Source organism: Oncorhynchus tshawytscha, linkage group LG17, assembly GCF_018296145.1.
Source record: "Oncorhynchus tshawytscha isolate Ot180627B linkage group LG17, Otsh_v2.0, whole genome shotgun sequence".
NCBI classification, from domain to species: domain Eukaryota; kingdom Metazoa; phylum Chordata; class Actinopteri; order Salmoniformes; family Salmonidae; genus Oncorhynchus; species Oncorhynchus tshawytscha.
Window position 1 is genome coordinate 15502204 of NC_056445.1, and position 12864 is coordinate 15515067.

Genomic DNA, 12864 nt, shown 5'->3' on the forward strand with positions numbered 1-12864 from the left:
TTTGGGGATGACCAGTGACATATACCTGCTGGAGTGCGTGCTACGGGTGGGTATTGTTATCGTGACCAGTGAGCTAAGGCGGGGCTTTTACCTAGTAAAGATTTATAGATGACCTGGAGCCAGTGGGTCTGGCGACGAATATGTAGCGAGAGCATTAGAGCATTCAGGTCGCAGTGGTGGGTGGTATATGGGGCTTTGGTGACAAAACGGATGGCACTGTGATAGACTGCATCCAGTTTGCTGAGTAGAGTGTTAGAGGCTATTTTGTAAATTACATCGCCGAAGTCGAGGATCGGTAGGATAGTCAGTTTTACTAGGGTATGTTTGGCGGCGTGAGTGAAGGACCCTTCTCACCGAAAGATGGAGCACTTGGATTTTATATTTACAAACCATCCTTGAATAAGTGTGACGTTCGATGCTTGTGGCCAGTTCACACAGATAGCTCAAATCTGATATTTTTCATAATCAGATCAAATATCTTGTCAATCATTTGAACATGTTTATATCAGAATTTGGCAGCCTGTGGAAACGCAGCCTTAGTTATCGTTTTGAAATCAAAGGAGCACCTGTGTCATATTAACCACTTCTGATTTGTTATCGAAATACCAAAACATCAGCCAATGTGTTGTCTCTCTTGTCGTGATGTGTGTTTTGTCCTATATTTATATATATATTTTGTATTATTTTTAATCCCAGCCCCCATCCCTGAAGGAGGCCTTTTTACTTTTGGTAGGCCTTCATTGTACATAATCATTTGTTCTTAACTGACTTGCCTAGTTAAATAAAGGTTAAAACATTTTTTTTTTTTAAATATGCAACATTTCGTTTTATGCAAAACTTCTCCAGTTGATGTATACATTTTCAACTTTTATTGGCCTCATTCACAATGTTATTTGACTTTGCCTCTAGCATGTGCTCTATATAACCCATGCATCAAAAGCATTTATTGTGGTTCAGTTTTTAACCAGTGGTGGGGAAACTATTCTAAAAAATATAGTTTACCAAGCTACCAATTAGGCGTACTTCACACTGCAAGAAGTAAAGCAACTAAAGTCACTACATTCAAACTACTTCGCGAAAAACTGTCATATCTAAACATGAAATGCCGGACAACAAATTTTAAAAACAGATTACTCGGGAGTCAGCTGTTCACAGAACATGTAATTTAGCCTATTGCAAAACATGTTTCATGTGAGAATTAGTCAGGTTTGATGCCAAAGTAGTAAGACCATTTTTGCTAAAAGGACTAATTAACTACTGAAAAAAATACTAAGGTTTGAATTAGCTCAATACCACCAAGCGCCTGCGAAATGTAGTGAAATTACTAGTTGAACTAGTCTACCTTGTAGTTCGCTAATTGCCACTCCCCAGCACTGTTAACCCTTGCGTTAAATTCTATGTCGGGCAGAAATGTGTGTTTGAACCCATACTTTTGTACAAAGTACAGAGAATGGATAATCCCACCCATAACCTTTTTCAACTACTTATTATATAGGGACCGCCAGCATACCCCCAGGTGATAGTGACAGGCTAGACTAGCCTATGATGCCCAAGCATTGTCTACAGAACCATAATACCTTTTCCGACACACATATAGTGATGCCCATCAGGGCCTTTATAACAGTCTATGTGAGTGATATTCTCCTTTCAGACCTATTTCATTGCATCTTCTCTCTAGGCCTATTGCATGTTTGACGATGAAGCCAGCAGGAGGCCTATTTGTCAAAGTCTATCAGTGATCCAGGCCTAATTGCTAAGTAAGGTCATACATTTATCAAATAGCATGCACTTGTTGTGTAAAGTGATTTGAGGCCCTGAACCTGCTCGTCTTTCCTGCTGCGTCCGCACCCCATCCATCTCTCCTCTGGGGCGGCAGTCCCAGCGGACAGCGCGCCCATTTTGACTAGGACCCTACATCTTTAATGACCATCATTAATCAATGTTATGCCTGCATAATAGCACGTGTGAGTCCCCAACAAAGACTCGGTATATTCAAAGGCAAACAAATAAGGTGGTTAATTAAAAAGTTAGTTAGACTAATTATTCGGGCACAATCCCATTTAAAATGGGATTGCATGTTTATTGTAGCCTATAACAACAGGCGGGTTAGGGTTTAGAACGGGACACTTCATGGTTTCCATGAAAATGCAGGTTTCTTCGAAAGGATTTTCTTGGAATTTTGTATCTCTCTCTCCCGCTCTCCCACTCTCCCACTCGCTCTCTTTCTTCCATTCGCTCTCATTCACGTGCGCGCGCACACGCACGCAATTGTATTCATGAGGTGCAGCTGGCTTGGCAGTTGGCACTACCTTAAAAATGGTTGCGCTCTACACCACGTGACGCGATTCCTGGAAAGTTCTTGGAAATCGGTATTTTGTGTGTAGCTGTGGGTTTAATGGGGATTTGGTTATTAAAAACACATACCGAAGGAAAGGGATTCAACGCCGCGGAAAAGACTGTCATTGGGATCTGTACCAAAAACAAGACAAGCGTGGTTTGGTGACTTTCTGTATGGTGTTTTAAATCTGAACATTAACAGCAGTGAGCGAGTCGTGCCGACTTGCCTCGGTCGCGAGACGTTGTCATTGCCTGTTTTGCACCACGGGTTGGAAAAATATTCTGAGTTTGTTTGCCATCGCCAAAATGACAACTGATTGATTAGCCCGCCAGAACATAAATAATACGACATGGAAATCCCTAGCTATGTAATCTGTCAGTGTGATCGACATGGCTAAACTAGCTAGCTGTTCCATGGAAGTGTATAGCTAACGAGCGGTTTTGTGCTTTGTTTATTCATCTTAGTCCCCTTTTTCTTTAGGGAGAAGTGTATTTGAATTACCATCGGTAGTCGTTTGGTGCTGGATCCACTCGCAAATAGGTGAGATTTCATTCATGTAACTCTGTTCATAATTTACTTTGTAAACTAGCTACTCAGCATTAGATAGCTAAACTGTACATTTAGAAATGTGTTGTGAACATACACAATAGTCGATGGCACGTGCTTTATTGGCTGTAGAACAGTGGTTATTTAAAAACGTTGCACATTTTACACGACCACAATGTAGGCTTTAATGTAGCCTACACAAAATAATCAAATAAACATTGCTTACAATAGACAAGCTGCAAACACCGAACAAGGCTGATGGGGATTTCTGTTTCCAGTATCCCCTGCCCTGCATATAGTGAGTTTTAACTGCCATTGCAATTTCCGAGAAGTAGTCGATTTCGCAGAACGTTCCGTAATCTGTTTTTTATTTATTTGAATGCGGACAAACGTTTCCTAATCTTTAATTTCCACGCAGCAATTGTAATACATCGAGCATTTAAGTGAACGGTAAACATCGAGCCTATTGCACATTGTTTTATTGAAGATTTATCAAGTCACTGAATTAGGCTTTTCAGTGTCCACTTTGTTTCGTGCTCCCTTACTTGCCATGTTTAAAATAAAATTTTAAAAAATACAAAAGCTTTTGCAAACGTAACCCCATTCATATACATCAACTACCTTTAGCGCCTAGTGAAGTATCTTCTGGCAGGGGAGTTAGAACCCCGACGCTCGTTCTGAACGTTAAAACGCGTCACTTGCTGTACGATTTGGAAACATCTTTCATATCAGCAAGAAATTCAATTACTACACGCCTTTTATGGGGTTAGGGTTCTCACACGGCTATATTTCCATGTTACAGGGGTACCAGTACCGAGTTGCTGTACGAGGTAGATTTGTAGATTACTGTAGGGGTAAAAGTAGTAGTCAACAGGAGATGTATACATCTCATTAGCAGCAGTTTGTGATGCGTTAGTGCAAAGGTGGTTCAATGCAGATAGCTCTTTGGCTTGGGGGTAGAAGCTCTTCAGGGTCCTGATGGTGCATGGTTACCGCTTGCGGTACGGTAGCAGAGCGAACAGTCCATGACTCCGGTGGTTGGAGTCAAGCACCTAACGGATATGTTATAATGTGACGTTAGCTGTTATTTAGCACGAATGTCCGTGACTAAACTGAATTAATTTACGTGTTGTATTTATTAATTTACAGGACGATACATAAGATTCGAGAAGAAACTTGCAGAAGAAACTGGTTTTGCGACTGTGGGGCAACTGCCTGTCTTCTGGGGAATATTTTTGCATTTTGTCGGATGACTTTTGGCCTACGGCTGGGCAATTTCGGGTGGTTCCCCAATGACCTGCCACTCACCCGAATCCACGGATACCATCGAAAACGAGAGAAGAACGGATACCGTGTCACGGGTTGTAGATTCCGACGAGACTCGCATCGCTCAGACCATGAAAGACCTTAAAAATACAGGTGAGTGCATGTCCTCATTTTATAGTTTTAGATTACATCCACACACATTTCGACATGATTACTAATGTTCCTATTTTCAGCGTTCTGGTACAGTTTTACTAGTACCGTTCCATACATACGAGCATGACGATGTCAATAGCATTTATGAATTACAAATCAACGAGAGCCTAACTTTCAAAATATTTTTTTGTAATAAAACTCAAGTCATGCATCTCTATGGCCCTGAGAACGAGTGATTGTAAAGCAAACTAGTTTGAAAGTAACCTTATCTACATGCTCGTGCCCATATCTAGCACGATATGCATGCGGTCATGCTGTACGCACTGTCTACTCATTATGCATGGTTGAAAATGACTAAACAAGGCACACTTGGTATTTCATCGTACAATGAATGCATTTCACCCTTATTTATCCTGAACAGTAACTTGTTTAGTGTCTTAATTCGTAGTAATTCGTGCACGAGGTACTGTTAGACACTTTGTTTTCAAGTCGCAGAATGTATATTACGTTTTGTTATAGGCTGTTGTGAGTTGAAGACTTTTTTTTTTTTTTTTTTTACAATTAGACTCAGAACATGTCTATGAATTAATACAATTTGCCTTCATTCATATGTTCGGCGTTTATGTCCCTTTTTTCTTAATTAAGTCACAAGCATTGTGTTCATTTACTTTCTAATGAACCGTATGTTTCACTTCAAATGCTGTTAATGCATTTATAGAATTCCCATTATGGGAATGCTGTGGAGCGGATCATTATTTTTAAGAGATGCACAAAAAGCTGTTCCAATGCTGTGATCTTAAAATGGAGGTGTTCATTTATTAGGTAGACATGTGGGCTATTCAAAGAAAAAAAGTATCTTTAATGTATTTTAAGAGGCATTTATTACCATTTAAAGGGAAATAAAACATGTAACTTCATATTCATCTCCAGCAACATCAACATATGTGAAGATGGCAGATAATTGTTTTCAATGACATCCCCAATTATTAGGAGACATTGCTTACTAATTGGTTTGTCATTGGAAACACTTTTTTTTAAACTGAAAACAGTGTACTTTTCACATGTTGGTGATGAATATGAAGTAGAATTTTTATTTTTCTGAGCAAAGCACATAGGACAGCTTCCCCTTTGTATTGCCTTAGTCACAGTAATAAAGAGACATAGTTGCGTGTTAACTTTTTAATGTTGAAGCGATATCTCAAGTGTAAATACAGTACATACACTAAAGTGGGGATCATCAACTAGATTCAGCTGTGAGACGATTTTGTAAAACATTTTCTTTAGTGGATGGTCGGGGGGCCAGAAACATAATTCCATATTAGTTAATTGCAAATTGACCTCAAGAAACCCAAAGATATTTGACTCAAATGTCATTTCAAACTTTGCTAACATTTGTATACGATCATGTTTCTCTATACATGGGAATAAATCACTTGATTTACTGTAGTTTATGTCCAATAAATTCTATGCAAAAAAATGATATACAACAATTTTAACTGAGTTATTTAAGGAAGTCAGTCAGTCAATTGAAATTTCATTAGGCCCCAATCTATGGATTTCACATGACTGGACAGGGGTGTAGCCGTGGGTGGTCCAATGTCCTCCCAGGCCCACCCATGGCAAAGGGTGTGTACTTTGAAGAATCTGAAATAAATTTTGATTTAACACTTTGGTTACTACATGATTCCATATGTGTTATTTCATAGTGTTGTCTTCACTATTATTCTACAATATAGTAAAAATAAAGACCCTTGACTGAGATGTCAACTTTTGACTGTCTATTCAGACCCCTTTGACTTTTTCAAGATGTTACATTACAGCCTTATTCTAAAATTGATTAAAATAATCTACACACTACCCCATAATGACAAAGCAACTTATTTTTTTTAATATGTAGATGTGATAAGTATTCAGACCCTTGTTAAAGCACAGTGATTACAGCCTCTCTTCTTGGGTATGAGGCTACAAGCTTGGCACCTGTATTTGTGAGTTCCTCCCATTCTTCTCTGCAGATCCTCTCAAGCTCTTGTCAGGTTGGATGGGGAGCAGCACAGCTATTTCCAAGTCTCTCCAGAGATGTTCTAACTGGGCCACTCCTGTGTCTTGGTTGTGTGCTTAGGGTTGTTCTCCTGTTGGAAGATGACCCTTCACCCCAGTCTGAGGTCCTGAGTGATCTGGAACAGGTTTTCATCAAGGATCTCTCTATACTTTGCCTCGATCCTGACTAGTCTCCCAGTCCCTGCCACTCAAACATCCCCACAGCATTATGCTGCCGCCACCATGCTTCACCTTAAGATGGTGCCAGGTTTCCTCCAGACGTGACGCTCGGCATTCAAGTACTGGAGAATTTCTAACCTTCACAAATCCAGTCAAACTTAAGTTTTTGTGTGGAGGGGGGGTTGGAGATGGCAGACAGTTGCTGCTGCAGTGTATGCTGCTGCAGTGTATGCTGCTGCAGTGTATGCTGCTGCAGTGTATGCTGCTGCAGTGTATGCTGCTGCAGTGTATGCTGCTGCAGTGTATGCTGCTGCAGTGTATGCTGCTGCAGTGTATGCTGCTGCAGTGTATGCTGCTGCAGTGTATGCTGCTGCAGTGTATGCTGCTGCAGTGTATGCTGCTGCAGTGTATGCTGCTGCAGTGTATGCTGCTGCAGTGTATGCTGCTGCAGTGTATGCTGCTGCAGTGTATGCTGCTGCAGTGTATGCTGCTGCAGTGTATGCTGCTGCAGTGTATGCTGCTGCAGTGTATGCTGCTGCAGTGTATGCTGCTGCAGTGTATGCTGCTGCAGTGTATGCTGCTGCAGTGTATGCTGCTGCAGTGTATGCTGCTGCAGTGTATGCTGCTGCAGTGTATGCTGCTGCAGTGTATGCTGCTGCAGTGTATGCTGCTGCAGAGATTCCCTCATACATTTTACTGCAAAAGTCACTACATAAATTGTGAGAATTTAACATGTTAACCCAGTGGAATTTGTTTTAAAATTCCTGTGGACAGGATAGAGGGATTTTTATTTATTTTTTTAGGTTAAAGGCTTAAATTCAGGTTTAGTTGTACAGTTTCTGACTGTGCACATGTTCGTGTATGACCTTTTGATTTGGATTACCTTCTGTTATCATTAAAAGGGGTTTTGTTTGGGTAGCCCAGTGTTTTGTCCTGTCTCCTTGTGCTAATGCATGTGTGTTTCTCTCCTAACAGGCTGGTACTGGGGCAGCCTGACTGCCAACGAAGCCAAAGAGATTCTCCAGGATGCATCGGAGGGCACCTTCCTGTTGCGAGATAGCTCCCAGAGAGACTACCTGTTCACCATTTCTGCCATGACCTCTGCCGGCCCCACCAACTTGCGCATCGAGTACAAGGAGGGCAAGTTCAAACTGGATTCGGTGGTGCTGATCAGGCCCAAGCTCAAGCAGTTTGACAGTGTGGTGCACCTGGTGGAACACTACGTGCAGCTGTCCAGGACTACCAGTAAAAGGCCGTCAGGGGCATCGCAGTCCCTGGCCCCACCCAACGGGACGGTTCAGCTCCTCCTGACCAAGCCTGTGTACACTGCCACGCCCTCTCTACAGCACCTGTCCCGTATCGCCATCAACAACGCCACCAGGCAGGTGCAGGAGCTGCCTTTACCCAACAGGCTAAAAATCTACCTGACGGACTACAGTTACAATGTATAGTAGGACTACGAATCCCAGATGTGGTGTGGGGTAGAGAGCACTGCACCTGCCATGTAGTGGCTATCACCCAGTCTGAAGTCTCCCTTTAGCCCCAACCACTAGACATGGCTTGACGGCCCCTGTACTTCTGGAAGGATTGATGTTGAGCAATATGCTTATAGAGCCAAGTCAGTCATCTAATCCTCAGGAAGCTAGGTGGAATATCTCCCATATTACTACACCCTTCCAGTTCCTTTAGTGCTACAGTTGTTCATCAAAAAGGGCTTAGGAGTTGGAGCTAAGGGTTGATTTCAGACCCAGGTCATATTCATAATCTCTGAAACTGGTGCAATTTTTTTGTTCAAGTGGTGGTATACCCTGCCTGCAGACCAGCTCAGGTAACAGGGTTTCAGACCCTTCTGAACGAAACCCAGGAGGGGTGGCAGTTAGCGTTAGCGCACTTTTTCTTTTTTCTTGTTTCAAAGCTTTGTTACTTTTCATAATCTGCCTCATGTCTGAGACATGAGCATCTGACACGGTATCCACTTTCATTCTGAATTATGTTTGTTCATATTCTTTTTTTACATTTTTTTGTACTGTAATTATAAGAAGTTGCGGTGCTGGAGTGTCGAACTACATGTTGGAACTAGTCATTTAACTAAAATTTTCAGTAGCTTTGAGGTAGTTTCAAATAAATCTTGGTAGTATTTTCAGTATTACTTTTTTGCGTGTAGCAAACTACTGGAACTACACACAACCCGTTATTTATTTTGTGTAAAATTGGCCAGAACTACTTTTTTGGCATCAGACCTACTTAATTGTCACTTGAAAGCATTTTGGTGTTTAATAGGGCTGAATATTTGTGTCCAGGTAGCTTTTTCACGTTTTGGATGTAGTGAACACATTTTTCACTTTAGTTAAGTAAGCTATAAATGTAGCTTCTTCCAGTGCGACGTAATTGGGAACTTGGTAAACTATTTTCAGTGTAACTTCCCCAACACTGATCTTTTTTTATGTTCACTCAGTTCAGATTTTTGTTTAGATAAAGCACAAGCAATTTACAGGCTTCAAATCTGATGTTGGTATCTCTGTCTCCTCCTGCTAAGAGGTTAAAAATAATTGATTTCAGGAAGTTCTCAATCCTGGATGTTGCTCCCACTACGCATCACTTCTGTGAAACATCTACTTCATCACTGCATTTTTCTTTCAATAGAAAATGCCCTTGAGCAAGTCGGCGCTCACACCTCAGAACTAGACCTTGATAAGACACAGGATGTATCTAATGTCTAGCTATTATGGCTGTGTTTATAAGAAGGAATTACCTTTCCAAGCGCATATTGGATGTTCGCCCAGGGGTTTTCATTGGATCAACGTGAATCTTATTTTAATCAACATATTGCAAGTATTTATTGATTGTTCTACTGTGTTTCCTATAAAAGTTACAAATAAAGCATGTTTTATCAGCCTCAATTCTGTGATTTGGGAGGGAATAATGCAGGGGTGTCATGGCGCTCCTGTGTATTGTTTGAGTCATTCTCAATTTACAGAAGGTTCAGTGAACAATTCTCGCAGAATATTCCAGAAATCACTCTTGATACATGATCATGACATTTACTGTTTTCGTATGGTGCTTAAATACAAGTGTTTTACTTTCTCTGTGAGGAAAGCAGAAAAATAAAACTTAGGAGTGAGTTCTCTCTGTGTGAAGGTTCTTTTCAGTTTAAATTTAGCTGTAGGCTCTGGGGTGAGAGGTTGGGTCAACGTTGAGGGGCCACAGGGATGGGGCCCCAGTCTATTGTTTTTGTTTGAAATGAAACTCACTAGAACCAGCCCATCGGCCACTAAAACAATCGATTCCTGCTACTGAGACCTGGCTTGGCTCGCAACAGCGCTGGCACACACAGCGCTGGTCTCTGTGGGTTAGTTGGTTGCATTCCTGCGGCTTCTACAGCAGGATGCGCCGTTTAGACTTGGCTGAGGCAGATAAATGGAGCGGCTAGAATTTGATGCAGGACAGAGACTCATCAATGTCTGTTCTGCAGAATATAGTTCTGTAAATTAATGTTCTGGAATGTTGCGTTGTCATGAAATAATATTCCTTTTAGCAGCAGATACAAAATGCTGTTCAAAGGTGCCGATTGGAGTAGACTGAATTGAAGCAATTTCCAATTAAATAATTTATGCTTCAGTAGGCTATATGTTCAATTTCCACCTGCAGCTTTATGTAGTGCAGCTTTATGTAGTGCATGTTGGATCCATCCTTGCTCACAGTACAGTGGCTTACCCTCTGAGAGAACACTGTGTGTGTGTGGCACAGCGGCTGCAGCCTGCGTATCTCTGGGCCGTCCTAGCTAGCGCTGGTTTGATGAGATCAGGCTGGATATTAGATTGTATTCTGCTTGTGGAGCAGAATGAGAATTTAAGCCCCGCGCCCATGCTTACACTTTCTATAGGGACTGTTTGTTCTGTAGTGGTCGCATGATGGAAAGGCCAGTAGTGTAGTGATGTTTGCTGCTGTACCTGCAGGTTGTCACCTTCCCCAGTCCCAAACCACATTAACCCCAGTAAGCGAGGAGAAAGGTTTAAATTTAGCAGGTTGGGAAACCTGCCTGTTTGGTAACACTACCTGAAGACTCAATATGGACTGATTTTGTGTCCAGACAGTAGCAGAAAGCATTTTTCTGAGAAATCTGGGTCTGAGGACAATTCTTCATAAGGGGCAAGAAGTGCTATTGGAGAGGCAGTTTTGGAATATGTTCCTATGTTGCATTCATAACTGATTGCTAACAAATTACATCTTGCTAATGTGTGTGCCTTGTCTCTTTGTGTTATATACTTCAAGTCACCTGCAAAGCACATCTGTCAACTACTTTTATAATACATCACTAAGAGGCATAACACTTGCTTCATTACATGACAGAGGAACAGGTTATATATTTTTGTTTTATAGAAATTGTCAATTTCACTCCACATTGCTTCCTGCCTTCATAATCCGAGACAGCTGCAGACTTCAACAAAGTCTTGTTGTAGTGGCTGAAACAGAAGAGCTACTGTATCAACCAGGACTCAAAGGTAAGACCATTGATGACCGGTTGAATAGGAAGAAGACATGGAAGGTTGTCAATTGTCATATCGACCATGGGTTAGGGTCAGGATTTCCCCTGCTCAGCTGTAGGGAAGCTATCTGACACTCCCTGAATGGAGAGTAAGTAGACCTACTAGAGTTGATGTCTCGTTGGCTGCAAAGCTCTCACCGGGTCACTAGGGACTTTTTTTTTTATCTCACTGTAAACCTGTCAGTCGCTTTCTGTTATCAATCACCAGTCCAACCTGTTCTGGTATCCGTTATTATTACTGGGATATGTAAAAGGCAAGTACAGCATCCTTGTTCTTGTCATTCATATCCAAGTCTACCATGCAAATATGAAGCCTGGTAACAGCCTCAACAGATCAGTTGGGACATGAGTTTCAGAGCTGATCTTATATCTGGACATGGTTCAGTAATGCAGAACTGGGTGCAGCTAGACACATTTGAAAGTTTTACATTAATTGTGCAGGATTGTTATTATTGTGCTCTGTTATTGTAGTATTATAAACACCTTTAAAGAGATGCATAAATGTTCCTTCGTCTCTGTTTGCATTCTCATGTAATTATGTTGGCTTGGCTCTGCAGCCATATAGGTTTTAGACTGGACACTGTTCTGATGCTTTGCACTGGCACTTCACATTGCCACACGGATGGGACATGAGGTTCAGATGTAACTGAAAAAGGCAGGTCAGATTAACATGACAATGATGACATAGAGGCCTGCCTGTCAACATGGGTTTAACTCATTAACTGATGTCACATGGGATCCCATCAGGGATTTATACTCAAGGCTTCGGCTCCCTCACAACTTACAGTGTTTTTAGTTTAATAAGAATGAAAACTGTTTTTTTTTATTGTTGACACAGAAATCAGTCTAAAGCTCTTTATTTATGCAAGCAGCCCAGTTCTGATCATTTGCTCATAATTGGGCAAAATACTCAAATTGGGCTGCCTGTTTAAAGGCAGCCATAAAAGCAAAAAAGAATTGTAGAGTTTTTTTAGTAGAATCGATTTCCTATCAAATAGATCCAGTAGCAATTTTGTTTTTCAGAAGTAGAAGAAAAACATTGACATTTAGTAAATGCATTGTTTGCAAGACAAACATGAGACATGTTCATTATGCCACAGACAGAATATTTTTGGGAAGAGCCATCAGAGAGGAAAGACCGCTTGGCTCATGTTTAGTCGGACATTACATAGCTGTGCCCCTGATGAGGAAGTAAACGGGCCGGCAATTGCATTGGAGAACGTTCCTCCGTGGCTCTTTCTGAAACCAAGTTTAGATGTGGATATGATTGAGGGTAGGAGAGAATGGGGTGGGGATGTTATTTGGTGTGTGGTATATAGATAGTGATATATAGATAATCGGTATTATTTGTTTTTAAGGATAGATACAGATGGTTCGAAGGATCCAGGCAGTGGTAGGGTGGGGGCAGGGGTGTATATTCCAGGTTTCAATGTTGGAGTGTATAAGTGGTTACTGACAAGTCTATGCGGCCGAGTTGATGGCCATGATTCCAGGTTTGAGATGGGTGGAGGAGATGAAACCACTCAGAGAGGTGATCTGCTCTGATTCAGCTGCAGTGTTGAGTGGTGTGAAGAAGGGCAGGTCAGTTAGGGGAGACTTGTTTGTGGAGATGATGGTGCTGTTAATGGGATTGCAGAGGATGGGAGTGGTGGTAAGCTTTTGCTGGGTTCCCGCCAATGTGGGTGTGGAGGGTAAATGAGAAGGCCGATGTGGTGGCAAAGAGTGCTGTGAGGAGAGCGGGGGTAGATATTCAGGTCCCGCTGGGCTGCAGGGAAGTCAAGTCCTTGATCCAGGCAAA

General features: G+C 41.7%; 1 protein-coding gene across 3 annotated transcripts; it reads left to right on the top strand.

Annotated features, from left to right (window-relative positions):
• The first annotated feature begins 2314 nt into the window (after positions 1–2314).
• LOC112216920 (suppressor of cytokine signaling 2) lies at positions 2315–9647 on the top strand. 3 transcript variants are annotated; one of them, XM_024377069.2, is made up of 4 exons: positions 2315–2509; positions 2819–2878; positions 4034–4303; positions 7496–9647. In XM_024377069.2, the coding sequence occupies exons 3-4, from the start codon at positions 4177–4179 to the stop codon at positions 7969–7971; spliced, it is 603 nt and encodes a 200-aa protein (XP_024232837.1). In that variant the 5' UTR covers positions 2315–2509; positions 2819–2878; positions 4034–4176; the 3' UTR covers positions 7972–9647. The 3 variants fall into 3 exon arrangements, with proteins under 3 accessions (XP_024232837.1, XP_024232836.1, XP_024232835.1); XM_024377068.2 differs by having other exon boundaries at positions 2315–2499; XM_024377067.2 differs by having other exon boundaries at positions 2315–2494.
• Positions 9648–12864: the final 3217 nt, after the last annotated feature.